The sequence below is a fragment of the Protopterus annectens genome, chromosome 7.part0 (assembly GCF_019279795.1).
Source record: "Protopterus annectens isolate FY-2018-M chromosome 7.part0, PAN1.0, whole genome shotgun sequence".
Classification (NCBI taxonomy): domain Eukaryota; kingdom Metazoa; phylum Chordata; order Ceratodontiformes; family Protopteridae; genus Protopterus; species Protopterus annectens.
Genome location: NC_056739.1, coordinates 483,432,408 through 483,459,914, shown reverse-complemented (window position 1 = coordinate 483,459,914; position 27,507 = coordinate 483,432,408). Strand labels below are relative to the sequence as shown.

The following is a 27,507-nucleotide window of genomic DNA, read 5'->3' as shown; positions in this document are numbered from 1 at the left end:
TTTCAGTGTAGACTATGTAAAGGCTCGTCAATATACTTGAGAGTTGTACCTCTCTGGTACACTCACAGACTAAGCAAGAAATTAGTTTTGATTTTGATTTTTACTCCGATTGTAAGACGAAGAATTTAATATATTACATTAAATGCATAATGTATGAAGCTTTCTACGGCTGGGAGACCAATAGAATGTTTAAAGAAAGGATTTTAGAACATAAAGGGGACATGCGTAATCAGAAAAATACGAGTGCATTAGCTCAACATGTTCTACAGAATGGGAGCAAGCACAGTTTATAAGTTTCTCGTATTAGACTTAGTGTCTGAAAGTTTGAAGGGTGGGGACTTTAATACCACTGAAAAGATGGAAATGAAATGGGTACTTCTTTTGAAAGGAAATATGTTTCCAGCGCTGAATGAACATGTCTTTGAAGCCAGTTCTTAGGTCTCAGCCACTTGAACATTAATATTTAAATGTCAGAGAGGTGTGTACCTTTTTCATGATACTATTGGTTATGATACGTTTTCCATCTCACTGTTTTAATATTCATGTTTTTCAACGGACAGGTTGATAAAGCACATTTTCACTTGCCAGTTCCTTGCTCCAGTGGGTTATGTTTTTAGACTGGTACATTCTTTCACTGGAGAATCTCTTTTCTTTTACATTTTACTGTCTGGTGGCATTCCAGCCTTTATTTGACTACCTGACTTTGGAGTATCTACGTCTTGGACGTCAATGCAATGCCAAGGGCCTCTAGCTTACAAAGTTTGCAGAGGACTGCAAACTAGGAGCAGTCACAGAATCTCCCAAGTTACTAACATTCTACAGGAAAGGTTAACAGACAAATGACTGTGCCAAAATCCATGGCTTAAAAACACATTGGTAAGAAATGCCCAATAGTTTTTGAAATAAATAAAAGGACAACAAGTGTAGAATGATCCACAATAGAGGCAATAAGAGCTAGCGCTTTCTTTCACTTTATTTTCCGTGAACTTCTTCAGAAAAAAGACCATGAGCCCCCTCATGCTCATGTCTTTTATATAATACATACAGGAAATGATGTCACCAATTGACTTTTTACATAAATAATGAAAACTGTTTAAAACAGTAAATAAAAACTTATAATACCTTATATGCTAATGTTTTCTTAACTATACATTATTTTTTGTGTATTATCACATTTTGTTTGTTTAAAAAGCATTCCAATGAAAAATGTGTGTGTTCAAGTCAAACACTTTGAAGTGCTTTGTGAAAGAAGTACTAACTTTTTGTCATTTTTTTGTAAAACTACCCTACTTTTTTTAAAAAAATTCTGTAATCTACTATAATGTAAAAAATACAAAACACTTATTGAATCCGTATCTAAATTCATATACTTGTTCAAATTATCATGTGCAAATACCCATGCACTTGTCCACAATAATTATTTGTAGTGTGAGTGTATGTCAAACATGAAATCCTATTTGTTTATCAAGATTGTGTGTTCACATCCACGCTCATCCTATCTAATATGAGAAACCCTACATAAACACACGTTGAAACTCTCCCTATCTCCGTAATTTGCCGGTCCATAAATTGACACTCAACTCACATCATGGTGCTGATGAGATAAATGACCATAATACGTTAACCCAACTCGAATGATACTGGCCCACAATTTATAGGCTAACTTGATCTCATGTCCCTAGTCGGCATATAGCCTTGTCACTGAATGGATTGTGGGTGTAGAAAAGGTACCAAAGTACCATTTGATGAACCATCTACCCTATTTGTTTCAAATTAAATGTAACTGGCCCAAGTGACTGAACCCAGATGTATCTGACCCAAAGCTCTCCTGTCTAAAAATCTCCTCTAGCCTTCCTATCAAAATGTGTTGTTCCATTTTCCAAGTTCCTTTGGTCATGGACTGCAGTGTCCTGACGGTACCTGACTATGCCGTAACGGACTCTGTATGCCTTGGAAATATTTGGCCTCTGCTGACTTAGATTGATGAACTAGCAAGTGGTCCATTTGAAATTTATTTATATAACAGGAAGCATTTCAAGTTTATGGATTCGTTCAAACCTGGTGAACGATCCGCTCCTAATATTAGTTGCCACAATGTTTCCCTTTGCTCCAATGTGTTGTTGACATCTCCTTTGAAAACACCCTTTTCAACCTGATCTAGTACGAAAAACTCAAATTTCTTGAATTCCTCGCACACCAATGCGTGTCTTGCTAATGAATTGTTCCTATCTTTGTTCTTAATAGCCAATGTGTGTTCGTAAATTCTACGTTTCAAAACCCTAATGGTTTTACCAACGTAGAAACTGTCACATGAACAGCATGAAGCTAAATAGACTACATGATCACTATGGCAGTTGAAATAACCATGAGCCCAAAAAGTTCTTTTCATGTGCTTCAAAGTCACAAATGAAGTGTTGCTGATGAATCTACATTGTCTGCAATCTTTACATGAAAAACTTCCTTTCTTGGAACTAATCCCTCTAGTTGGTTTCTCAATCCTCCTATTTGTGACCTCCAAGATTTGTTTGACATTTGTTACCATCTTGTATGTAAACCTCGGTCTAATCCCTAATGTTTCTGTTAAATCCTTGTTTCCTAAAATTATGTTCCAATTCTTTTCTATGATACTCTTGATGTACCAAATTTCATTAGAAATTGGTAGTGGAAATGCTGTACAAAACTCGTTCATGTTTCCATTACTTTCTTTGGTAGCTCTTAAAATGACAGGAGCACCAACTGCCTGATCTAGTGAAAACAGTATAGGTTTGGCTACATTGTCCCTTAACTTTATAACCTGATGTTCCAACTTTTTCAATTTGTTGCTTTTGTAACCCCTGGCCAAAAATAACTTCCTCAACGTAACGAGTTCTTCCTTGAAAACATTATCCTCTGATGTGAGTCTACTCAATCTTATCATCTGGCCCTTGATGACATTGTTTTTCATATGATTGGGATGGAGGCTGTCCTTGTGCAAATATTGATTTGCAAAACAAGCCTTCCTGTATATCCTACTCTCTATTTGACCGTTGGTGGAGTTTATCTTTAGATTAAGATCAAGATAGTTTATATCCTTACCATAGCCACTATGTTTGAAATACAAAAAATTGGTGGTGTCATTCAAATCTTTTGTCATGTCAAGAAATTCACTCTCTTCACCTGCCCAAACAAAGAACAAATCATCAATGTATCTCAAATATAGTTTGACTTTGTCAAAATTGGGATGGTTTTTTAAGTGAATCTGCTCCCAATTTGCCATTACTATATTTGCAAAGGCCGGTGCTACTCTGGCCCCCATTGCTACCCCAGAAGTTTGCTTGTAGTAAGTATTGTCGAAGGAAAAGAAATTGTTGTCAAGAACTAATTCCATCAAGGAACATATTGTGTTCACTCGAACTGCCTTGATGTTCGTTTTTTTGTGTCAAATAGTCCCTCATGTATTCTATTCCTTCTTCTTGACTAATTGACGTGTACAAACTTCGTACGTCCAGGGTGGCTAAACTGACTTCTTCCCAGGCCAGATCGAGCTTCCCCAAAATTTCTAACAAATGCCATGAGTCTCTTAAAAAGAACTCAGCCTTTTGTGCTATGGGATTTAACAAACTATCCAACCAGATGGAAATGTTTTCGGTTTTGTACTGCTTGGCCGAAATGATGGGTCTAAAAGTTATGTTTGTAGCACTAACTTGTAACTTGGGTATGCCAAAAAACTTTGCCATCCTTGGATGATCAATTGATAAATAGTCATAGTCAGACCTATCCAACTCTTCCTGGCAAAACATATCAAAAAGTAAAGTGTCTATTCTTCTAAAACTGATTTGTATCAGTTCTGATGTCACCTTTTGATAACTATTTGTATCATTTAGCATCTCAAGTATGGCTTCCTCATAGTCACAAGTGTTCATAACTATGATTTTACCCCCTTTGTCGGCCTTCATTACTCTAACCTCTGATGTTTGTGCAAGTTCTGTTAATGCTTTAGTTTCAGCTTCAGTCATGTTACTTTCCACATCTACTTTCATGTTTTTAAACTCCGTCTCACAAATGTGTTGAAAAACATGCATTGTGTTAATCAACGGAGGATTACAGGTACTTGGTCTACTAGGTACATTTTTACATTGTCTATTTCCTTGATTAATATCCTTTAAAATGTACTTCAGGTTTAACTTTCGTAAAAATAACCTAAAGTCCACAAGTAATCTACCCAACTCCACTTTGTTGGAGGGAATGAAAGTGAAACCTTTTGTTAAAACATTGTACATTTCCTCAGACAAGTCTACATCACTGACATTTACAACATTCAAAGTGAATTCTTTGTCCATGTTATGAGGCGTTACCACTTCCTTTTGTTTTTCTGTTTCCCCCCTCCTTTCTGTGTGGAATTGTACCACCTGGTAGTCCTTCTCCATTGTGGTTTGTGTTGGTGAAAAGGGGTATCTTCTTGTACATTACCCTGGTTCACCACTTCTGCAAAACTGGAATTTGTGGTAGTCACTTGGACTCTATCATTCTTTGAAATGTCAATTGCTTTGGTTTTATTTATATTTGAATGTACATTGGTGGTCTGTACTGAATGCGAACCGGATTCACCTTCAGTAACTTCCGGTTCCACACACCTAACCAATGTTAGTTGTTCCCCATTTTCTGCAGATTTTAAATTCAAATCTGCTTTAGCAGTCTCTGTGCTTATATACGCTACGTTGTTGTTGTAAGCTCTAATGTCCCTTCTAAGCTTATTCTGCTTTCTGCTAATTATAGTGGCTTGGTGCTTGTCCGCTTTAGCCTCAATGCCACTATAAAGAGACAGTAAATGTTTGTAACTGTTAGCATTTTTAATAAAATCGTCCATATCTTTTATTTTTTGTCTAAGTAGTACAACCTCTTTCTCATAATGCTTTATCAGTAATTTCATCATAGACAAACCCGTGTCATTGTATAATTTGATTAATGCCTTGCACAAAGTGTCACCCGGTGTAACACAGTTAGGGAATTTAGCTGTTCTTAGTCCCTGTGGGACAATTTCCCTCTTTATGCATTCAGTAAAATACTGTATTTCCAAACACAATGTAACGTGTTTGAAAACCATTTTCTCTAATTCAAAAATGGACTTTTTACAAATATTGAAATCGTCGTTGTACTCACTTCTCGTAATATGTGTTCCATTATCAACGATGTCACTGAATGGATTCGTGTTTTCTTTGCATACATAGCCCCAAATGTTGGTTGTAACCGTAACATTCTCTTCCCCGTCTTCCGTATTCTGTCGCACACCACCAACGTCGTCCGACAATCTTACTGCTGTGCGTGCTTGTGCAAAGTTGTGCTTTGAAATCTGCTCAGCCGTACCCGTTATTAAAGAAACAGCTGCAACATTTTCTTCCCCATCTTCCATACCCATTCGCACAACACTAGCGTTGTCAGACAGTCTTTCTACTGTGCGTGCTCGTGCAGGGTTATGTTTTAGAGTCTGCTCGGCCATACCAGTATTAGCAAAAACTGCAGGGGCTACAGTTGCTTTCTTTAAATGACTTTCCACTATCCTCGTGATAGTTTCAATTAGATTAGTATCATCCTCACCGGGCTGTGATGGTCTAGCGACTGACTCGCCTTCCGGTGTGGAGTATGTAGATAAATCCAACAATACGTCTTGAGAGGTCACCTCAGTGGACATCCTTCCACTACAATGTCCAAACTTGAAAACCACGTACAAACTTCGGACAAACCGAAAAACAAACTTTGAAATAAATAAAAGGACAACAAGTGTAGAATGATCCACAATAGAGGCAATAAGAGCTAGCGCTTTCTTTCACTTTATTTTCCGTGAACTTCTTCAGAAAAAAGACCATGAGCCCCCTCATGCTCATGTCTTTTATATAATACATACAGGAAATGATGTCACCAATTGACTTTTTACATAAATAATGAAAACTGTTTAAAACAGTAAATAAAAACTTATAATACCTTATATGCTAATGTTTTCTTAACTATACATTATTTTTTGTGTATTATCACATTTTGTTTGTTTAAAAAGCATTCCAATGAAAAATGTGTGTGTTCAAGTCAAACACTTTGAAGTGCTTTGTGAAAGAAGTACTAACTTTTTGTCATTTTTTTGTAAAACTACCCTACTTTTTTTAAAAAAATTCTGTAATCTACTATAATGTAAAAAATACAAAACACTTATTGAATCCGTATCTAAATTCATATACTTGTTCAAATTATCATGTGCAAATACCCATGCACTTGTCCACAATAATTATTTGTAGTGTGAGTGTATGTCAAACATGAAATCCTATTTGTTTATCAAGATTGTGTGTTCACATCCACGCTCATCCTATCTAATATGAGAAACCCTACATAAACACATAAACAAATGCCCAATAGTATTCTTTGGGAAGTCAGCCACCATAGGAAATTACCTAAATTGGTAACACACCCCTAAGAGTAGAAACTGTAGTCAGGGATTTGGATATGTATGTAGACAGTAACCTAGTTTTTGACCAACACATGTGTACAGTAGTAAGGAAATCATTCTGTTACTCAATTTATAAGCACTCAACTTAAAGTAAGGGCATGACATCTAGGTCCAAAGTAGACATTGCTCCACTGTACAGGCCCCATCATTGACACCATCACCAGCTTCTGTATAAACCTGATAAGGCATATGCAACAACTGGAATGTCAAACAGGTTCCTCACAAAAAATACAGGGCATAAACAGCATGTTCTATACATACAGTCTCAAAGCCCTCTCTCTATACTTGGTTTCCAACAAACTGTTGACAGGTGATCCTTAGATCACACTTTGACAGACCTTTTGCATATCTGTAAAGAGAATAGCATCAGTTACCGATAGACTAATTTAAAATTGGATTCCAACATAAATAAAACAATGGAGGGACAGGTATGCATCTCAGAATCCCCATCTCTGAAACAGGCTTCCGCATCCACATGGTGCAGAGCTTTTCCCATATTCAAAAGAAACCTGGATCAGTGCATGAGAAAAAGGAAATACATCCCAGGTGCAGCAGCTATAGCTTTAACAGTGAGACACAGCCTATAAAATCTTGCCCTAAATCCTAAGGCACAAATTTGCAACATACAACCAGAATGTTTTGCTAGGCTTATAAATGTCCCAGTGGAAGTCACCCTAGCAAATGGCAGGAATTTGGAAGGATAAGGGATAAATATGATGGGGACCCAAAACTGATGCAAGATGATTGTCTTTTTCCTCATACTGAGTCTAGCAAATGGAACCTTAACAATGGAATAAGCCATATAACCAGAATTTTTAGCAACTTTATTGCTGAGAACATGTTTTAATGGGCCAGATTTAAGTAGTACAGAAGGTAAAGGGAATACACTGTCTTGAGGAAGGAAGGCTGTTGACGTAGAGGTATCTAGGAGACATTCTAGCAACACTAAACTGAGTGTGATCTAAACACTATCGGATACAGTTGTAAACCCACATTTCATATCAGTGAATTGATTAAATAAATTGACTCCTGGAAGGGAATAAAAGGGCCTACTTGAGAAATGAGATTTAGAATAGATGATTCACTTGAAAACATTAAAACTGAGGGCTGAACATGTCCTATTCTACCAGGAGCATCCAGGAACTAAGAATCTTTACCATAAAAACTTTTACTAAAGGAAAGTTAGAATTATACATCAATGCATGCATCGACATGAGCATGATTCTACTCTAGAATTAACTGAATTATATATTACTTGTATATTATATTTTACTTTTAGATTTATTTTTATAAATGTATTATCTACTTCAGTAGTATTTACTGGTTCTACTACTTGTAGCTTATTTACAATACTGTTAACATTTACTTCTACTTAGAAAACTGATTAAAAGGGATTTTAAATAGTTTGACTTACTGACACAGATACCTCAGTAATATTCACTAGTCACTCCAGCAACTATTACAACATGATTAGTTGTAATCTCCTGCTATGCTACACTAGTAGTTATGAGAAATAAATCAGCCTTCTTCAAAATGATTCTAGCTCATCAGGTCTGGTCACATCCCATAGTGACCTTTGAGAAATGGAAACCTTAGGATTCTCTGCATCTCACGTTGATGGTTAAGAAAATCTCTTCCCAATGTAAGCTCTTGAGGCATTCTGCGTTTTCTTTTGTTTTGTTTCCTTTTGGATATTCTGGGGATGTCTGGGTTCTTTATTGTAGCTCTGGGGGGGGGGGTCCTTTAACACATTGGAAATCACTGGCAATTCATTGGAACCTTGATATACAACCTTTGAGGAACCATTACAGGTGCATTCAATATCTGAATGCTGTGACAGCCAAAGTTTCTAGTTATGTGGACAATCAATTAGTGTGCCCAATTAATTTCACACCAATCAAAATAATGTAATCCAAGTCAATATCAGATGTGTACTGGATTTCCAGCACTGGTCAGAAAAAAAATTACATCACAGTAAACAATGGAGAAATTCCAGTTAAAACCTGTAGTGGTACAGCTTTTGAATTCCCTTTTCCCCAACTTTAGCTGTACTTGAAACAGCTGCTAGGAACACAACCAGAAAATAACTGAATTCCCAAAGAATACTATTAGGCATTTCTTACCAATGTGTTTTTAAGCCATGGATTTTGGCATAGTCATTTGTCTGTTAACCTTTCCTGTAGGATGTTAGTACCTTGGGAGATTCTGCGACTGCTCCTAGTTTGCAGTCTGTAACCGTAGGTTTATTTCACGATTGTTATTGCCCTATAACACAGCTTCTTCAGGCCCAAGTTGAACCACAAAGTTTCAATGTACTTATACATTCCTAAAACACAAAAGGAAACTGAACTTGGGGAGTGGATCTGATTAGGACAAATGGACTGGTCAGGATATGCACCGACTTACCATAAAAGAATGGACTGGCTGAAAAAAAAAAGATCATATTGGGGAGCTGGGGAAAAGAGTTAGTCAATACTGTTCTGAAAGAGTAGCAGGTGATTGGCTAGTAGGCCCAAGTTACAGACCACTGAGCCGTACAAAAAACACTCTGGTTGGGGGGGGGGGGCTAAATAGGTAAAGCATGAGGGAGTAAGCCTTGGAGCTGCTGCAGTTTACTAAATAAGTAAAGTATGACAGTCTAAGGGTAGCTTGTTTTTTCCAATAGAGTCTTTGAGATATCTGTACAAAAGAATGCTATTACACTGGGTACATCAGCAGTTTTATCAGTATGTCTCGCCACAATAAAAAATGAAAATATTGCCTAGTTCTCATAACAAAATACTGTGTAGATGAATAACTAAAAGTGGAAAAATGACCTCCAGCAACATGAAAAGCAGAGTATCTGGGTTATCAAAGAAAGGGTTATGCAAGCCAGCTGGCTGTGTGGGACACCACTAGGATGCATCAATCATGCTTTCGTCTTTACTGGCTTCCTCGTATCATATTGGGGAAATCAGAGAGATGTGGAAGGAGCAATAAACATTAGTAAGAGCAGTAGTGAAAGCATTGTAAAATATATACCAAGGGTGATAAACGTGGGACCAAAGCAGAGATGGAGGAGAAAATGAAGTCTAAAAAATAACTGAATAAAACACCATGCAAGTCGGTACGTAAAAATCTGCTGCCAATCATTAGCGGACCGGAGTTCCGCTGTGGCGACCCATACAACAACCATACATGAAGGTAAGGAATGAGGCAAATAAATAAATACTAATAGAAGGTCATGGACCCCTGCCTGGTGTAACAGTTAAGATGCCTGCTGGAGTGAAGACTGATGGCAAAAACAATGAAAAAATAACAGTGAGAATTTCCATTACTGTGCACATGCACTGTAAACACAAACGGTATTTTTCACTCTTGTGCATTAGAATATACAGTTAAGAATTCCTACCAACCTATTTTAGTCATCTATTTGAGCATTGCTCTGCTCTCCCCATATGCACCATTTACCTTTGTGAAAATTACGTCCTCCTTGCTTTAATGATCCCTTGCTTTATCTATATTACTGTACTTGGATGAGTGCACTTACCCAAGGTAAACAAAGCAAGATTATTTTAGGAGAATGGGAAACCTCAGACTTTTGTCTTTTCACTTTTGCATGGGACCGAGTAATGCTAGAGTAATTGGTCATCTCTTTTGCATTTACCTGGTTTTGACCTGCTGAGAACTTTAGTAACAGGCAGTGAACCTGCATAGCAGACAGGATTATTTCCCCAACATTAAAGTCCTAAACAAGCAGACAATCACCAACTTAGTGAAATACCCTTCTGTTGATATTTTCCACTTTCGTGTAATTCTATTTTGGCTGCTGTGACCATTCTAAATCAATATACCACCTTAATAGCATCATCTCCTTGGTTAACATATATTCTTCCAACAACTGTTTCAAGACATTCCATAGGGAGCCCTTAAACAGTCAATTCCTCAAACCACCAAAAAGTGTGCACCCAATTTCTGCACTTATTCACAAAACTGGATTTTGAACCAATATTCCCCGTTCATGATGAAACATTCACCTTGCATTTCTACCAACTCATTTGGACACACTTAAGAACCAAACTTCATTTTTACTTTAACAATTTTCTGTAACTATCTCTTTCCACGTAAAGCTGATCCTATTCCCTTCATCACAATTAATTGCCACTGATCGTTATTCATAGCACATTGCAGCAAAATCTGGTGCAATATTGATAAATGCCTACAAAGCAGGTTTTATGGTCAAATGTTGCAGCTTGTAATCCTTTTTTTGAAAACGAAGCAACTGAAATTTAAAATTACCTCAACAACTGACGCTGCTACCAATGGACAACATGAACTTTACATTTATATCAGAAATGCAAATATGAATGATTACTTTCTATAACAAATTAAAAATAACAAAAGTGGCCAGTCTGTTTACCGTTTAAAATGTATTTCATATTCTTTTCCTGTAACTTTTCACTTTTAATGAGGACTGCATTACAGTCTAGTTTGATGCATTAAAGTTGGGTTTACTGAAGTCTAACTTTCTCATCATACTCCACTGTTATTCAACAGTGATACCTAGTTCAAGAAAAAGCATTTTACATAGCTTTCATGAGAGCTCTGCCTTAATGACCTCAACCTCTAAATATACATACTCTTAGGTTACACCAGCTAGGAGAAAAGGCCATTAGATTTTCCCCTTAGCTCTGAACTGTTGACAGTATAGCTATCAGGGGTGCGGGGGAATCTACCACCCCAATGAGGGTTACACAGAGGCACAGCACCCCGGTGAAAACATCACTGAATTGATCTGTTTATTAGACTGTGATGGTCTGCAACTGCTGTAACTTTGTAGTAAACCAGGCATAATGCAGTTATGGTCAGTAGGGTCAAGTAAGCCTTACTTTCCCAAGGCTTGCCCTTTTGTATATCTTAGGTCCCACAATTATGGCACTTTTCTTTTAACATTACAGTGCTGGATGCTATGTTTATTACTAGGTGTCAGTTTTGCTGCTAAAATTTAAGTCGCTTTTTGCAAGACAGCAAAGCACTCAAGGGCAAACTGAATTATCAATCACAGGTGTCCAAGGTACAGAATAACATTTCAATGAGTAGCTGAGGGTTGTGCATCTGTCTAGGTATCCAACTATCAAACAGGATGCACAAAAGTATGCATAAGCAAATGGCATCTAAACACTGCTACCCGGCTTCCAACTATCCCAATTACAGCAGTCAGAAAAAAAAAAAAAAAAACTGAAAGAGTAGCAAACACCAAATGGATCAGGCTCAGAATCCAAAAATCATAACGGTTCTGTTTCAGGCCGCTACTGGTGGCATGGAAAGATAAAAGCATGACTACAGACTAACTAGCAGTTCAGGAGCTAGATGGTGCAGGAAAGGAGCACGGGCACGGTCCATTCTAGATTGGCAGAAACAGTGGCCTGTTACTCTGATGACATCACCTTAGCTGAAAAATGGAAGCCAGTCAGGATGCAGTGTACAAGTGGCAGCAATGGAGGTTGAGGTAGAGAGAGGATTATTGGTGATAATGGCTATCCCCAGTGTGTCCTTTGGGCTATCAGTTTATATGGTTATGCTTTATCACTCTGCCGCAGAAGCTAGTGTCTTACCAAAGTCTTCAAGTCCTGGTAGCCCGATAGAGATAATCTCACCATGGTAGGGGACCATCTCAAATGTGTGCATAAACTCATACCACAATATGAGTCAGAATTACAGCTGGGTGCATGTAGGTTTACTGCAGAAGCTATGCTATGGATCTTTTCCAGATCCTGCTTGATTACGGACTTAAAGAAATGTCACATTTTGCTACATCTGATCTCTTTACTGAGGAATGCAACCCGGACAGTTGCAGAAAAGCTCAAATACAACAAAGGAAAAGCCCCTTTGATAATACTATCCAAAGCCTTTGCCTTTTATCATAAACGGGAGGGAAATGTGCTGTGGTATCTGGAACCAATGTTGGACAGAAAAGGTCACAGAGACCTATGATGTCCAACAAGGGAGTCCTTGCACTCTGCTGAAGACCTGCAGCTGGTATCAGCTTTCTTAGGGTTTCCAGGCTGCATAAACAGCATTCTCAAAGTGTGTCTGCGTGATCTAAAGAAAGAAATTAAACAATTCCAAATTATTTCTGTACGTATGCATTTTTAGAAAACGGTTTAACCTCTTCTGACCATTTAACCCCTTACATTTCATTGTATTTAACTCAAAACATCTTTCCCTCTAGAATAGTTACAACACAAAATCACAATTTTATCCAGAAACACTTCCTTTTCATAAGCCTTCCTTTCATAAACTCCATGTAAACGTTTGCCGAAGGTCACAGGGCAAATTTATTGACCTCAATGTTCTGGACAAGTGTCCCATGTCATTAATGGATTTTAATGCCACTGAGTTTTTCCTGAAAGTAGGGCTAAGCTTAACATGACTAAACCAGTCAACAACAGAAAGAAAATACACAAATAAATACATCTTTTAAGATTTTAAATGTGTGTATGTGAATGTCAGGAAAAAATTTATTGAAATGGGTGGTGCTCACTCAAATAGCTAAACAAGTGATGTCGAAGCATCTGCTGACAGTAGTATTCATCTCTCTCAGCAATAGACACATTTAGCAATGTGCACGGCAAGGGATAAGTACAAGAGTTAAACACAGCATAATGCCTCCCCCAAGTTAGATCTTAAAATATGTGCAGCTGACAGTAGCACCAGCCCCAAGTAACATGATGGCACTGGGGGGTGCAACAGTACTCTGACTGTACCACTGTGGCCTTGCATAAATGCCATTGCTGCACTTACTAGATGCAAATTTAGGATATCCCTCAGTCTGCTACCAAATCCCAGAAAAATCTAACTGAGTTAAGGAGATTCAGCCATCTTTATGTGCCCTGCAATATGGATCACAGTAGTAGCCTAAAGCAACATTGAAAACAATAGTACATCATGGCTACAGGACATCAAGCACTGCCTTAATGTCATGCAAAGCCAAGCACACACCTTAGTTTATCTTTTATCCAGTGTCAAACATGAAAATGCAACAGGGACCACTCCCCCCCCCCCCTGCCCCCACTACTTGCCACTTAGCATGACACGTATGCCATTTCCTTCAGCTTACACTGCAGCTGGAGCACCAAGCAACAATCAGCAAGGGCAGTACAGTTGTCCAAAGGCACTGAGTTTTGTTTATCCCAACAAACCCTCCATTAGCCCATCAACCAAGGTCAGGATGAATCACTAATTGGGTCAGCACGATGGAATAAGCCCAACGATCTCCTATAATTCCACAGATGAAACAGACTGCCAGACTTTCTTATGCCAAGACCACCTACCCATTTAACAAATTCTTAAAAAAAAAAAAAAAAAAAAAAAAAAATCTCACCTAACTGGCCTTTAGATAAGAACATTTTCTGGCTGTTAATCTGTTGGCAAACGGTTAATGTGATGCAAAAATATTTGAAACAAGTTTCTACTTCTTCTAATTATAACACTCACCTCCAACAGGCACAGGCTCTGTACCACCGCCACCACCTTGGTACATGCCAAGGTCAACGAATGTTGTAAAGGAGCTTTTTCCTGGAGCTTTCACAAGGCCTCGAGACTGATACTGCAAAAATACAGACACTGATCAGAATTTTTTTCTCTACAGCTCCACAGGAGTTTGTCTGATGTGGTAACAACCTAGCACTTTGAAATGATTAAATATATCAGAAAATGGTACATGATCTAATGTTTTCTGCTAATAAAGTTGATATAATCTCTAGAGAGAAATAAGCTCTTTTCCTATACCTCACATCTTCACAAAAATGAAAAAAACAAAACAGGCATGAGCTCAAAACCTGGCCAACTGTAAAGTCCCAACATATGGGAACCGAGAGCCCATCTCATGAATGAACTATGGATGTACCTTAAGAAATGTGGCACTGCCCATCTGCATAGTGTTCAGGCAAAGAGCTGGGGTTGAACAAAGGAGTCTCCTATTTACTTCACAATGAGCTCCTACCAATCTCTAGGTAGTGAAATGATTACAGACCCCTTACTGAAACTGCTGGCACTTATGACAGTTTGATGTTATACTCTTCTCCCAGTGATGGTGCATGTATTGTGTCTCTTTGCTTGAGGAGTTGCACATGATTTTTTGCAGATTTCTGTGCTTTAATTTTAAAATATGGAAATATTTTTCATAATCAATACTGACTGATGAAATGCTTAAGTGAACTTAAGGGCAAGGCTTACTTGCCTCACACAGAACATGACATCTCAGTATCCCAGTGTGTGGCATGCAAGCCCTTAGCATGTAAATTTCAGACTCAAAAACACTATCACGGAGAGAAACCAAGGATGCAATCAAATGCCCATTAAGGAGGACCCTCAATGACATTGCAACAGGACTCCTTTGATGCTGCATACATATTTTCTACAATATGATCACAGTAAAAGAAGATCCACTGCTACTGCTCATCCTGTGGAACTCTGAGTGAGCCACACCCATAATACAGCCTTCCTGTTAGATCACTAGCAGTATTAGATTACCTGAAGGAATACGTATGCTTTTAAGAACGAATCAGCCTGCTATAATCCTGACAGAATTTTGTTACAGGTTTTCAAAAAGGTGGGAAGCTTTAATTGTTTGTGTCTTTCAGCTTTTCCCGGTTAGGGGTCGCCACAGCGGAACTCCGGTCCGCTAATGATTGGTATTGGATTTTTATGTACCGGGTTACCAGCCCTGATGCACAACCTTCAACGAAGGCACGCCCCAATATCGTATGCCTCCAAACAGAAGACACTCTAGCTGAGAATCGAACAGGACAACGTCCTGCTATGAGGCGACAACGCTACCGCAGCACCACCTGGAAGCTTTAATACAAGCTTAAATATAAATCATTACCTTGCCTCTTACATCACTAGCTTCAGCAATACTGCACAAAAGATTCATCTGGAACTGCGTGCTTTGAAGGCACAACAGTCTGAAAATATGGTCCTGACAGCCAACTCAGCTGGTACAGAAGGGTAAAGCCCTGACTATGACCCAAGTGACCAGAGTTTGATTAGTTCAGGCACCTGATGTAAGGTGGAGTGTGGCTTAGCCAGATAACCTACTTTCAGTGGCAGGGTAGAGGGGAGCATATGAGTGAGAGAGATCAAATCCCCACTGAAGACCAGAAACCACAACAAAACACTGGCTTTGAGGTGGTCAGAGTAATTCTAAGATGTTACACTGCTTGCCCTCGCTGACACAGCATGCCAACTCCTGTGGCTACTGGGTATGAGCTGTGGGGTTAGAAACTAAAAATAGAAATCACAGCTTTGGCTGATGACGGCACTACTCTCGTCCTAGAAAGAAAAAATGGGTGTAGACCTCTCACTACCGAGGCACAAATGGACCCATAAAATGAGTAAAAAGGAAAAGTCGACAATCAAGAGAAACAGAAAAATTAATTATGCTAATCAGCCCAAATGGAGAACCTCTTCTATTTGCTCTTGTAAACTTTTTTGGTAGAATCTTTTTGAGGAGCCAAAAAAATGTCACATACAGGTGAAGAAAGCCAAGACTATTACTGAAGTGCAAAAACAATGCTGTTAGCTTGACGGGCTTGAATGTTGAGGTGTTGAATCCCTGACAGTTGAGAGGAGATCCTCAGCAGGCTCAAGTATCCATAGAGGATAACAAAGGTGAGACCGTAGAAAGGGGAACCATACTTGCCAGGGCCAAGAGGCAATTAGGATTACTGAGCTTTTCAGCTAACTTGCTTTCTGTAGAAATATAGGGATTAAGGGCATAGGACAGTAAGCATAAAGAAGTCCCGAAGGCTAAGCGTGCAGTGTGTCTCTTGGGGACTCCCCCTGAGGGGGGATAAGAGCAAAGTACTTGCTGTACTTGTTAAGGGGGGGGTGGAAAATAGGTCACAGCAAGTTCACCCCCATCACAAGATCATCTCCGCTACAGACTGATTGAGAGATTACTTGTGAGGCATCAGAATGGATCTGCTTAGTTTGTCCTCAAGCACCTTGCTCTTCTCTGGAATGTGCACAGCAATTAGAAAGGGGTCTGATGAGATCACCCATTCCCAAAACCTCATGGCCTCTTTGCAAAGGGGGTAAGATTGAGTTCCTTCTTGCCTGCTGATGTACCAGACTACAGACATGTCAGTCTGAACTGCAATAGTCCCCAAGGGGACAGCATCTTGAAACTCATGCAACACTAACAGATTCTCATCTCCAGGACATTAATATGCAACTTGGTCTCTTGGGAGGACCACATGAATTGAAATATTCTTTCCAAGAAATGCCACCCCCCACTCCAGCGGGGAAGCTTTTGTGGTCACTGTGGCTACTGGGTTCGGTAGAACAAAGGGTCTGCCCAGAAAGAGAGAGTCTGTTTCCACCAGTGAATGTATTGCTTGCAGTTAGGGTGAGCTTTACTTGAAAAGAGAGGGGTTGATATAGAATGGACCACTGTACAGCTAGAGTCCACTGGAGAACTGGCATAAAGAAGTATGCTAGCAGAAGAAGAACTACTGCTGCCACTGACCCTAGTGCTTGAATTACTAACTCCGCTGGTGGAGATGGGTTGGCAAAGATGGCTTAAACCTGGTTTCTGATACATGTAACACAGTGAAGAGGCAAAGATGCTACCTGTGTTGTCACAACCAAAACTGAACTGGTGTAAGTTTGATTTGACCAGATCTTAATTCCGCAAAGTTTTGGAAATCTGGAGCAAACAGTCACTGGCCTGTTGTAGCAGATACTTGAAAAGGGAGGCGAGAAGTAATTCGTCTAGATATGGAAACACTTGGAATCCCTTGAGCCTCAAGTGAGGTGTCACTACTGCTATGCATTTGGTAAATACCGTGGGGGCTGTGGTGAGTCCAAAGGGCAGTGCTCTGAACTGGTAATGACTGGCTCTCAGCCAAAAACAAAGATGTCTTCTTGATCATCTGTGCATTTTGATGTGATAGTACTCACCCTGAAGATCTACAAAGCACATCCAATCGTACTTGTGCAGAAAACGAACTATGACCATTCAGAACTTTGCTTTCTTTATATACTGGTTCAATTTGCTTAGATCCAAAATGGGTCTGAGGTCCCTTGTTTTCTTTGGCACTAAAGAAGCATGAATAAGTTCCAAATCCTATCCAGTCTGGTGGGACCTTCTGGATAACTTTTTTCTAGAAGCTTTTGGATTTCGTGTAGTGTGGCCTTCCTCTGACTGGGTGGAATGTCAGGATGTTTGTTCCTTTGACAATGAGGAAGAAGGGAAAATGATGCGAGGAAAAAGGGAAAATAGTAATAGCCTCTGGATATTATTCTTAGCACCCATAAGTCTTGTGTTATACTTACCCAGGCATCTAGGTGCAAACAGAAATGACCCCCGACTACCTCCAGAGCTGGAAAGTAAGGCAGCACTTCAGGAGCAATGAAAGGATCTGTCTGAAAAAGAATCTCTAAAGCTCTGGTTCTGCGGGCCTCCTCTGCCTCTAGGGCGACAAACATTAAAACTTCCTCCTTTGCAGGAATTATTCCCATGTGAATCTTGAAAAGGTCCCAGAGATTTATAGAACCACATTTTCTTACCACCTCTCTAGTTCCTAGAGAAAGTTCTCTAAGGCGTACAAAACTTGATCCCTACAGCAGACAGGGGATTTCCATCTTGTTTGCTGCAGGTAAGTATATCCTTTATGGCCGAAACAAGGAAGTGCCATCGAATGGGGCATTAATAAAGAACGCTTTAAAAGTGACACAGCCTCATCCAGGCATGTCTCCTTATGACTATGCCTGAACCGGCTGCTTGCGAGGCACCTTTAGCTGTGTAAGATATTAACCTCATCAAAGTGTTTGATGTAAGAGTGGGCAGTTGAGAGGATGCCCTTTTCAAATCCTCAGCAGACACTGGCTCAGAGTACATCTGAAAGTTCTTTAGTCAAACCTCTCTGAAATCTAGTAAAATGTGCCATGTAGTTTAGTGACCTCACAGCAAAGGTAGCCGAGGCAAACACTTGCTTTCCAAAGCTGTCCATCGCTCAGAGATAATCTGTTAGTCGAACAGACAGAAGAGCTCTGTTTTACTAACTCTTAGTGGCTGTCGCCACCATCACAGCATCAACTCAGACTCCTTTGCTCAAGTGGAATCGGTCTGTAGGCAGGGGCAAAAACTTGGCGAGAGACATTTTTGGGGATGGACTCTACTATATCTGGCTCCTTCCATAGCTGGTGGGAAAGCAGATCAAGAAGTTCATCTGCCGGGGGGGGGGGTCACCCAAGACAAAGACAGGCTACAACCAAAAGCCTCCAAGAACACAGACTATTACAGCAAGGGATTTTGGGATGACCAATCACCCTTCTGTTTCATGATTTCTAAAACATCTCTAAAGGAGATGTCATCCAGTGGTGACCTGGGGGATCCCTCTCCTTCATTAAAGTCAGTATCCTCCATGAGGGACTCCATGGGGGGGAGTAGGTGCATCTCCTTTTGCATATTCTCTGCTGGTGCACCTCCTCTGAGGGGTGTTCTGGAGAGGTGCCAGATGAGAGGGGAAGTTCCCTCACTGGAACTGGCTGGAGAATTAGAACGGTCTGTCCCTGTGAAATAGGCCTGACCGACTCGGGGCTTGGAAGCGATGTGAGAAAGGGGGTAGGATCCAAAACATAAGACTGTTCTCTTTTGAGAGAAAAAGCCTTTTCCACCACCTTGAAAGTTAAAGGACTGAGAGAAGCTACCCCAGATCCGAGCCTCTGGGGTGGAATCTGTAATGTATAGAAATACCCTAGAAAGGGAAGGGTAAGGAAAAATTACCAGCAACAGTAATAAGGATAAACTATCAAAATAATATCGAAAAAAGGAAGAAAGGTTTTCCTAATGATCAGTGAATAAAGAATAGTTGTGTAAAATCTTACCATAGATGTCCTTCTCTTTACTGACACAGTCGGGCAGGATACAAAAGTCTTGTACTACTGTAGGGTACATGGGATGTCGCACGTAGGCTTCTGTTGGACATAGGCCATGAAAGCCACATATGCACGTTCAATCCTCAGAACTGAATGCCTCCAGAGGAGGCAAGTAGTTTTTGAAATCCAAGAAGAAACAGTCTGCTTGGAAGCAGGTAAACACACAGCCTTGGGATGACAGTTGACAAACAGCTGATCAGATTTCCTGATAGCTTTAGTCTTGTCCAGGTAAAACCCAAGTTATCTGTGTATATCTAAGGACTGTAGTACCTTCTCACTGTGGTTTTGTGGAGAATGTAGATAACTGAATGGATTGGTTAAGGGATAACTCATTAACCACTTTTGGCATAAAGGAAGCATTTGTTCTCAAGGATACCATATCCTTAAGAAATACCAAAGGGGGACACTGCCATAAGAGCTTGAAGCTCTGACATCCTTCTGGCTGAGGTCAAGGCTACTAGGAAAACAGTTTTCCAAGAGCAATGTTGGAGGGAGGCTGAGGATGTGGGCTCAAAAGGGGCCAGGGTCAGTTCTTCTATACAAAATTAAGCTCCCAAGGAGGAGGAAAAGGTTTCCTGGGAGGCCTAATGTGAAGGATGCCCTGAAGGAATTGTTTCAACTCAAATCTACATGCTAATGTGGGAGAAAGAGGCAGACAAGCAGAAACAGGTGACGTGTGCTTTCACAGAGGAGTAAGCAAAGCCAGCAGAGAGCAATTCACACAAGTAAGACAGAACCATTGGGATTCCCACTCTGTGGGTCCTGGTTTTTAGATACCAGAGCAAAAATCTTTTCCACTTGGAAACATAAGATTTTATTGGGTTTTCCGGCCTCCTACAAAACCCTGAGCATGTCCTCTGAGAATAGATGTCCGAAGGGGATTAGAATAATATCACCCACAGTGACAGCTGTAGTGTTGACGGGTGTGGGTGTATTAGGGATCCCTTGTTCTGTGTAAGTAGGTCCACTCTGTGAGGTAACTTGCGGTGATGGCCCTTAGCTAAATGCATAAGGCAGGGGAACCAGTGCTGTCTTGGCCAAAAGGGAGTCAAGATTTTTGGTGGTTTTGTTAAATCTTGAACAGGACCCTTGGTATTAAAGGAAGGGGAGGGAATACATACAGAAACATCACCTTCCAAGAGAGGGAAGGACATCTACCTTCCAAACCAGAGGACATGGGATTCTGGCACAAAATTTTAGAAGTTAACTGTTCAGGGGGGAGACAAATAAGTCTATTTGAGGAATACCCCATTGGTGGACTATGTCCAGGAACACAGCCCTATGAAGTATCCATTCATGGGATTGAGTTAGAGATCTGCTTAAGGAGTGTACTGCAAGATTCCAGTTGGTGGGAAGGTACACTGCCTGAAAAGTCATGTGGTATTGGGCTAGAAATTTCCATACCAGAAGAGCCAACCTGCAAAGGAGATGGGATTCGATTCCCCCCTGCATGTTCACATACCACAGGACTATCATGTTGTCTGTGAACAGTTGTAGAGGGCCTGGGCAAAGGAGAGGTTGAAATGCTTGTAGAGCTAGTAGCAATGCTCACATTTCCCTGATTATGTGTCCTGATTTTTGGGAGGGAGACCAAATTCCTTGAACTGTGAATTTGCCCAAGGCTGCTCCCAAGTCCACGTCTGAAGCAACTGTGTAGAGTTCTAGGACTTAAGTGAGAGGATGCAGAGGTAGACCTGGACTTAGGTCCATCTATTGGATCCACCACAGCAGTTCCCTCTTCAGGCAAATAATGAGGGGGACTGGGAATTCTAGTGGATAAGAATGCTGGTTCTACACTGATCTGAGGAACTACTAAAATTTACCCATGTGGAGTTTTGCCATAGGTACCATGGGGATGGCTGAAACCATGAATCCCAGCACCCTGAGGAAAGTACAGTTGTGTACACTTACCATAAATGTAGATGTTAGAGTGTATTCACTGTTGCCGTCATTACATTTGGGTTATCTGCTTGCAGGTAGCCCTCAGTCGGCCTGATTAAAGTCTTGGGTCCTGCGTCGGTTGCTGTCTCATCTTCCGTGACATCAGGTCATCAGGGGTATAAAACATGCAGCCAACATCATTACATCAGCTTTTCTTGCCCCAGATGTCAGGTGCCCCCCTAATGGGAAGCAATTAAATCCATAAATATACAAGGTTATACCTCAAACAAAAAAGCAAATACACCAAAAAGCTTTAAAGCATTGAAAAGGAGAGAAGAGGTATAGCCAAACGACGTCAGGGGGCTGGAGGGAGGGTAACCAGGACTGCAACAGTGTATACACTCAAACATCTACATTTATGGTAAGTGTACACAACTGTACTATGTTCTTCATGTTTCACTGTTGCAATCATTACATTTGGGTAGATTCCCAAAGCTAAGGATGGGAGGAGTTTAGATAGCATTAGGACCAGCTATAAGGCCCTGCAAAACTGCAGTGGCAAAGCCAGCTCTGAATTTAGAGAAAATTGGCAAATGGTAATGGTTGGTGAAAGTATGTACAGAACTCCAGGTAGCAGCTTCTAGGATGTCTCTGGTAGGTACACCTCTGAGAAAGGCTGTAGAGGTAGATGCAGCCCTGGTTGAGTGGGATCTGATCCCCTGTGGGACAGGTTTTCCATGGTGCTTATACCAGAAGTGAATGCAATGGCCTATCCATGTTGAGATAGTTCACTTTGAAATAGCCGTGCCCTCTGTCTCTGCAGCAAATGCCACCAGCAGTTGTTCAGATTTCCTTTGAGGTTTAGACCTGTCCAAGTAGAATCTAAGTAGTCTGTGCACATCTAAGGAGTGCAATATCCATTTCCCTTTGTTCTGTGGATTAGGAAAGAAGGTAGGCAAATGAATGGACTGATTAAAGGCCACTGATTAAAGGCCACACTGGATACCACCTTTGGCATGAACGAGGGATTGGCCCTGAGGGACACCCTGTCCACATGAAAAATAATGGAAGGCTCCACTGCCATAAGGGCCTGTAACTCAGACACCCTTCATGGTGAAATGATGGCTAAAAGGGAAGCTGTTTTCCAAGAAAGAAATTTTAAATCTCCAGTAGCAGCTGGCTCGAAAGGAGGAAGGGTGAGTTTCTCCAATACAAAGTTACGGTCCCATGCTGGAGTTGGAGCTCTCCTGGGTGGTCCTGAATTTTTGGCCCCTCTGAGGAACTGCTTGGGCAGTGGAAGAGAGAAGATGGGAGGTTCTGTTATAATGAGCTGAAATGGTTGAGGCGTGAATTTTTATTGAGGAAAAAGACAGGCCCTTGTGAAGCATCTCAGTTAAATATTGTAAAATCTGAGGTAAACTGGGCACTGCTGTGCTCATCCCAAGAGATTGGTTCCAGGCACAGAATCTTTTCCATTTTTCAGCATAAGATTTTCTAGTACTAAGCCTCGAAAATGACATCCATCACTGGTTTACTGAGGGATGGTAAAGGAGAGCTTAGGTAATTAGCCAGGCTGCTAGGTTCCGTGTTTGAAGCTGAGGGTGCAGAATCTTGTTCTCCTGCTGGAATAGTAGGGCAGGAGTCTGAGGCAGGTGCCATGGGGCCAACAATGACACACTGCACAGGAGGGGGTACCTGCATTGGCGTGGCCAGGCTGGTGCAATCAAAATCATCCTTGGTTTGTCTTGTTTGATCTTTAGTAGTACTTTGGAGAGCAGAGGCAGAGGAGGAAAGGCATAAACTGATAGGTTTATCCAGTTGAAGGAGAGAGCATCCACCTTCCAAGCTCGTCTGTGGGGAGGCCTTGCACAGAATTTTTCCAATTGAAAGTTCTGGTTGGAAGCAAACAGGTCTATATCTGGGCTCCCCCATTTGCCATTTGCTTGTCAACATGTTGAAAATCCTTGGTTCCAGTTTCCACTCGTGTGGGTCCATGAGGGTTCTGCTTAGTCCATCTGCCAGTGTATTTAGTTTTCCTGGCAGGAATTGAGCTTGTAGATGTACTTGGTAGCTCAAGGCTGTGTTCCACAATGCCATGGCCAGTCTGCAGAGGGGGTAAGAATGTGTACCCCCCCCCCCCTGCTTGTTTATGTAGTACATAACAGTGGTGTTGTCTGGCTTTACCATTAATTGTACTGGAAGAATGTGGTCCTTGAAAGTTGTCAGAGCATTCTGTACAGCTAACATATCTTTATGATTGATGTGAAGGTGCATTTGAATTGGGTTTCATTTGCCCTGAATGCACTTCCCTGCCAGGTGCGCCCCCCCATGCATAGTCTGATGCATCTGTTAGGGTTTGGGTGGCAGGGGGTAGTGTGAATGGTAGTCCCTTGTTTTGATGGCAGGCCTCTGCTTACCAAAGGAACTCTAGGTGTAGACAAGGAATGATAGGAATCATTGCTTCTAGATCCTGAGAATGTTGACACCATAGGCTTTTTAAATACCACTGCAGTTTCCTCATATGCAGTCTTGCATATGAATTAGAAGAATGCAGGAGGCCATGAACCCCAAGGCTTGTAGTATTTGCCTTGCAGATAGCAGGGTTTTTGTGACCACTTGTTTGAAGTAGTTTGTCAAGTGAATTTGTTCCTCTGGCATGAGAAAAGCCATCTGGGAAGTTGTATTCAAGCTTGCTCCCAGGAATATAATTTTTTGACAAGGTACCAGGTGTGATTTCTTTTCATTTCTGGTGTACCCCAGACAAGTTAGCACCTTCTGTATGAAAGCCAGATGATTCAAAAGTATGCCCTGGTTTTCTGCCTGAATTAAATCGTCCAGGTATTGGTATATTTGAATATTTCTTTAACTGCAAAATGCAATGACTGGAGCTAGGCACTTTGTGAATACCCTGAGCACAGTAGATAAGCCAAAGGGTAGTGCAGAGAACTGATAGTGCGTGTAGCCTGCTTTGAAGCATAGGTATTTTCTGCAAGACTCCCTGATTGGGATGTGCAGGTAGGTATGCTTCCTTTAAATTTAGTGTTGCCAACCAGGCATCTTTGCTTAGCATAGGAAGCAACTGGTGAAGAGTCAGCATCTTGAATTTTGGAATCACCAAAAAGGTGTTTAGAGTAGGCAGGTCCAGGACAGGATGCCATGAATTGTCTTTTCTGGGAACCAGGAAAAATCTCGAGTAGAAACCTTGTCCCTTTTTCTCTTCTGGTACCAATTAAATAGCCCCTATGCGTAAGAGAGAGTACTTGCCTCTGGGCCTCTGCCCACTGCTTTGGCAGTAGATCCGGCCAATCGCTTGGAGTTGGTGACGTGTGGAAGTGAAATCTGTATCCTTGGGACACTATATTTAAAACCCATTTGTCCTGGGTAATGAGTCCCCAGTTCTTCACATGAAGTGCAACCCCCCCCCCCCCAAAAAAAAAGGGGCAGTCAGTTGAGAAGTGCTTGAAAGTTTTAAAAAAGTCATTGAGACAGTTTAACATAGGGGGAGAGTTTTATTACTCCCAAATTTGGAAGTGGAGGCCCCCCACTGCTTAGTCCTGTGCGTCCCCTGGGACTGAAGCCTGGGTGCTCTGCTGGATCTGGGTTTGGACTGAGACAGTCTGGAAGAGGCAGGAAAAGACCAATTCTTAGAAGGCCAATGCCTACTAAATCTTGGAGGTTGTGCATGTAAAAAGACAGTTTGCATAGATTTATCTTTTTAAGAACTTCTGCCTTGTTGCCAAACAGGTGGCCCTGATTTAAGGGAGTATCCAGTAATTTCACTTTAACATGATCTGGGAAGGACTGCTCCTTAAGTCAAGCATGCCTTCTAAGCACAGACCCAGTTACCGCAGCCCTGCAAGATGCCTCTAGTGAATCAAAACCACATTGCAATGTATGTTTACCAACTTGTTCAGCAGAATGCATAAAAATCCTGTAAATGCTTATTTTCAGCACAATCAGGAGTCAACATCATTTTCTGTTTAAGCAATCCAATAATATGCAGCTGATACTTTAACATATGAAACTGGCAATTCAAGGCCCTAATGGCCAGAGTTGCAGAACTGTATACCTTCTTACCCCATCTATCCAGTGCCCTGGAGTCTCTATCTGAGGGGATAGGATTTTTGGCAGTAGTAGCTTTAATGCCCTTGGGTCCCTAACAAAATGGTTTCAGGATCTGCAGTAGGATTTTTGAAAAGGAACTTGTGAGAGTCAGGAACCCTGTAATATCTATCAGGTCTTCTGGAAGCAGGAGGTAGAGTGTCAGAAGCCATGCTAGATTCCGAAAAGGCATCATCAACAATGTCCAGTACAGGAGGTATAGCTAAAGGCCTGTGCTGGGGCAGGAGTAAGAAATCCCTAAGCCTCTTTTTAGAATCAGAGAAATCCTGACTTTCCCAACGAAAAAGCTCCCTGAGAGTATGCAAGGTTTCACCAAAAGAGAAATCCTCTGGGGGGGAAGCAGAGGGAATAGAGTCCTCAACATCTGAATCCTCATAGGTAGATAAGGGTAAATTCCTGGTCATCAGAGGAAACAAATTTCAGAATCCTGGTCAGAAGTATCATACGCAAACTCAGTCCTAGGTCTCCTAAAAGGGGAATGTTGGCTTCCCCTAATTAAAGTAATAAAGTCTTCAGTCATTCTTATCATTTGTTCTTCAGACAGAGGCCTGACCATGCGGTCTGGGCGCCAGTTTTCTAGGCATGGTTTGAGTTTTAGGCCTTGAAGAAGATGGCGCCGGTTTAATATGTAAGTCAGTAGGCCTGAATATACCCTCAGAAGCCGATGACTGCACAGCGGCTCCGGACTCATCCAAGGTAGAGACATCCGCAGGTTCCACAGTTGAAACATCTCGTGGCATACCGGACTCCAAATGGGTCTCAGTAGAGGCCTGCGAATCTGATGTAGCGGGTATCAGGGGCTGTGAAAGAGCCTCACTGAGTACAGGCGAACTGGACGGCCTATCTCTGTCTTTATCTTTGCGTTTGTTCAGAATGTCGGTAGTCAGATGGTTTACTGAAGACATATCAGGATAATTGAACTGAGCAACAAAAAATTTAGAAGCGCAAATAAACAGACGACCGATAGTTTGTGGTTTAAATAAGGCACAAAACCAACAGCGAGGTATGTCGTGGTCAAGGCCTAGGCAAGGAATACAGTACAAATGAAAATCTTTATGAAGTATTTGCTTTCCACAAAAAAATGCAATTATTTACTTTTACTGACATCGGTTTAGAGCAAGAAAAAGTTCCCCCAACGGGGTACTTGGCTTTTAGTTGAAGACTTCGGTTCTGAAACTCAAAAATGAAAATTTCAGGAGTCGGCTGACTCGCACTTGTGAACTGCTTCTGCTTGGGGCACCGCACGGCAAGAAAGACTGATGTACTGACGTCGGCTGCGTGTTTTATACCCCTGACGACCTGACGTCATGGAAGAAGAGACAGCAACTGACGCAGGACCCAAGACTTTGTTAATCAGGCCGACTGAGGGCTACCTGCAAGCAGATAACCCAAATGTAATGACTGCAACAGTGAAACACGAAGAACATCTCCTTGGTCATGATGACAGTCAATGAGGAGAATGAAAGGATGACCAATGATCCTGCACCTTCAGAGGTGGAAGTGACATTCTCACAGTCTGTCTGGATTCGACAACACAAGAAAATGTGGTCCTGAAAAGGAGTAAAGACTTACTGCCTGTAGTTGAAGTTGAATGGCAGTTTTCCGAGGAGGGAAATGGTGATCTTCAGATTTTGGAGTAGAGTATGGGAATTTGGGGCCTGCAAAAGCAGGTCGTCCAGGTATGGGAAAATCTGGATGCCCGAAAGTCTGCAGTGTGCAATCACTGCAGCGATGCATTTTGCGAATACCCTTGTGCTGTAGAAAGACCAAAAGGCAAAGAAGAGAATTGAAAGTGCTAGGAACCCACAGAAAAACAAACTTCCTGAATGTGGGATGAATGGGGATGTGAAGATAAGCATAGAGATGCCATGTACCCTTGTGGAAGGATGGGGGGAATACTGTTGGGAGTTATCAACATTTTGAAGAAGGAACATTTAGGAAGATGCTGAGAGAAGATAACTCAATTACTGGTCTCCAGGGGCCATCCTTTCTGAGAACTAAGAACATTCTTTAATAGAAGCCTTTTCCTCTTGAGGATTGAAGAACCTTTTGAATGGAGCCCTATTGCCAAAGCTCCAAAAGGAGCTTTGGAAAGATGGTCAACT

At 41.1% G+C, this 27,507-nt stretch overlaps 1 protein-coding gene across 1 annotated transcript in view; it reads right to left on the bottom strand.

Annotated features, from left to right (window-relative positions):
- Positions 1–27,507, bottom strand: part of MINK1 (misshapen like kinase 1) — a 1,658,622-nt gene that overhangs the window by 201,639 nt on the left and 1,429,476 nt on the right. Inside the window, exon 27 of the mRNA XM_044077078.1 lies at positions 13,949–14,060. Within this exon, the coding sequence (XP_043933013.1) occupies positions 13,949–14,060 (112 nt within the window). The remainder of the gene's footprint in view (positions 1–13,948; positions 14,061–27,507) is intronic.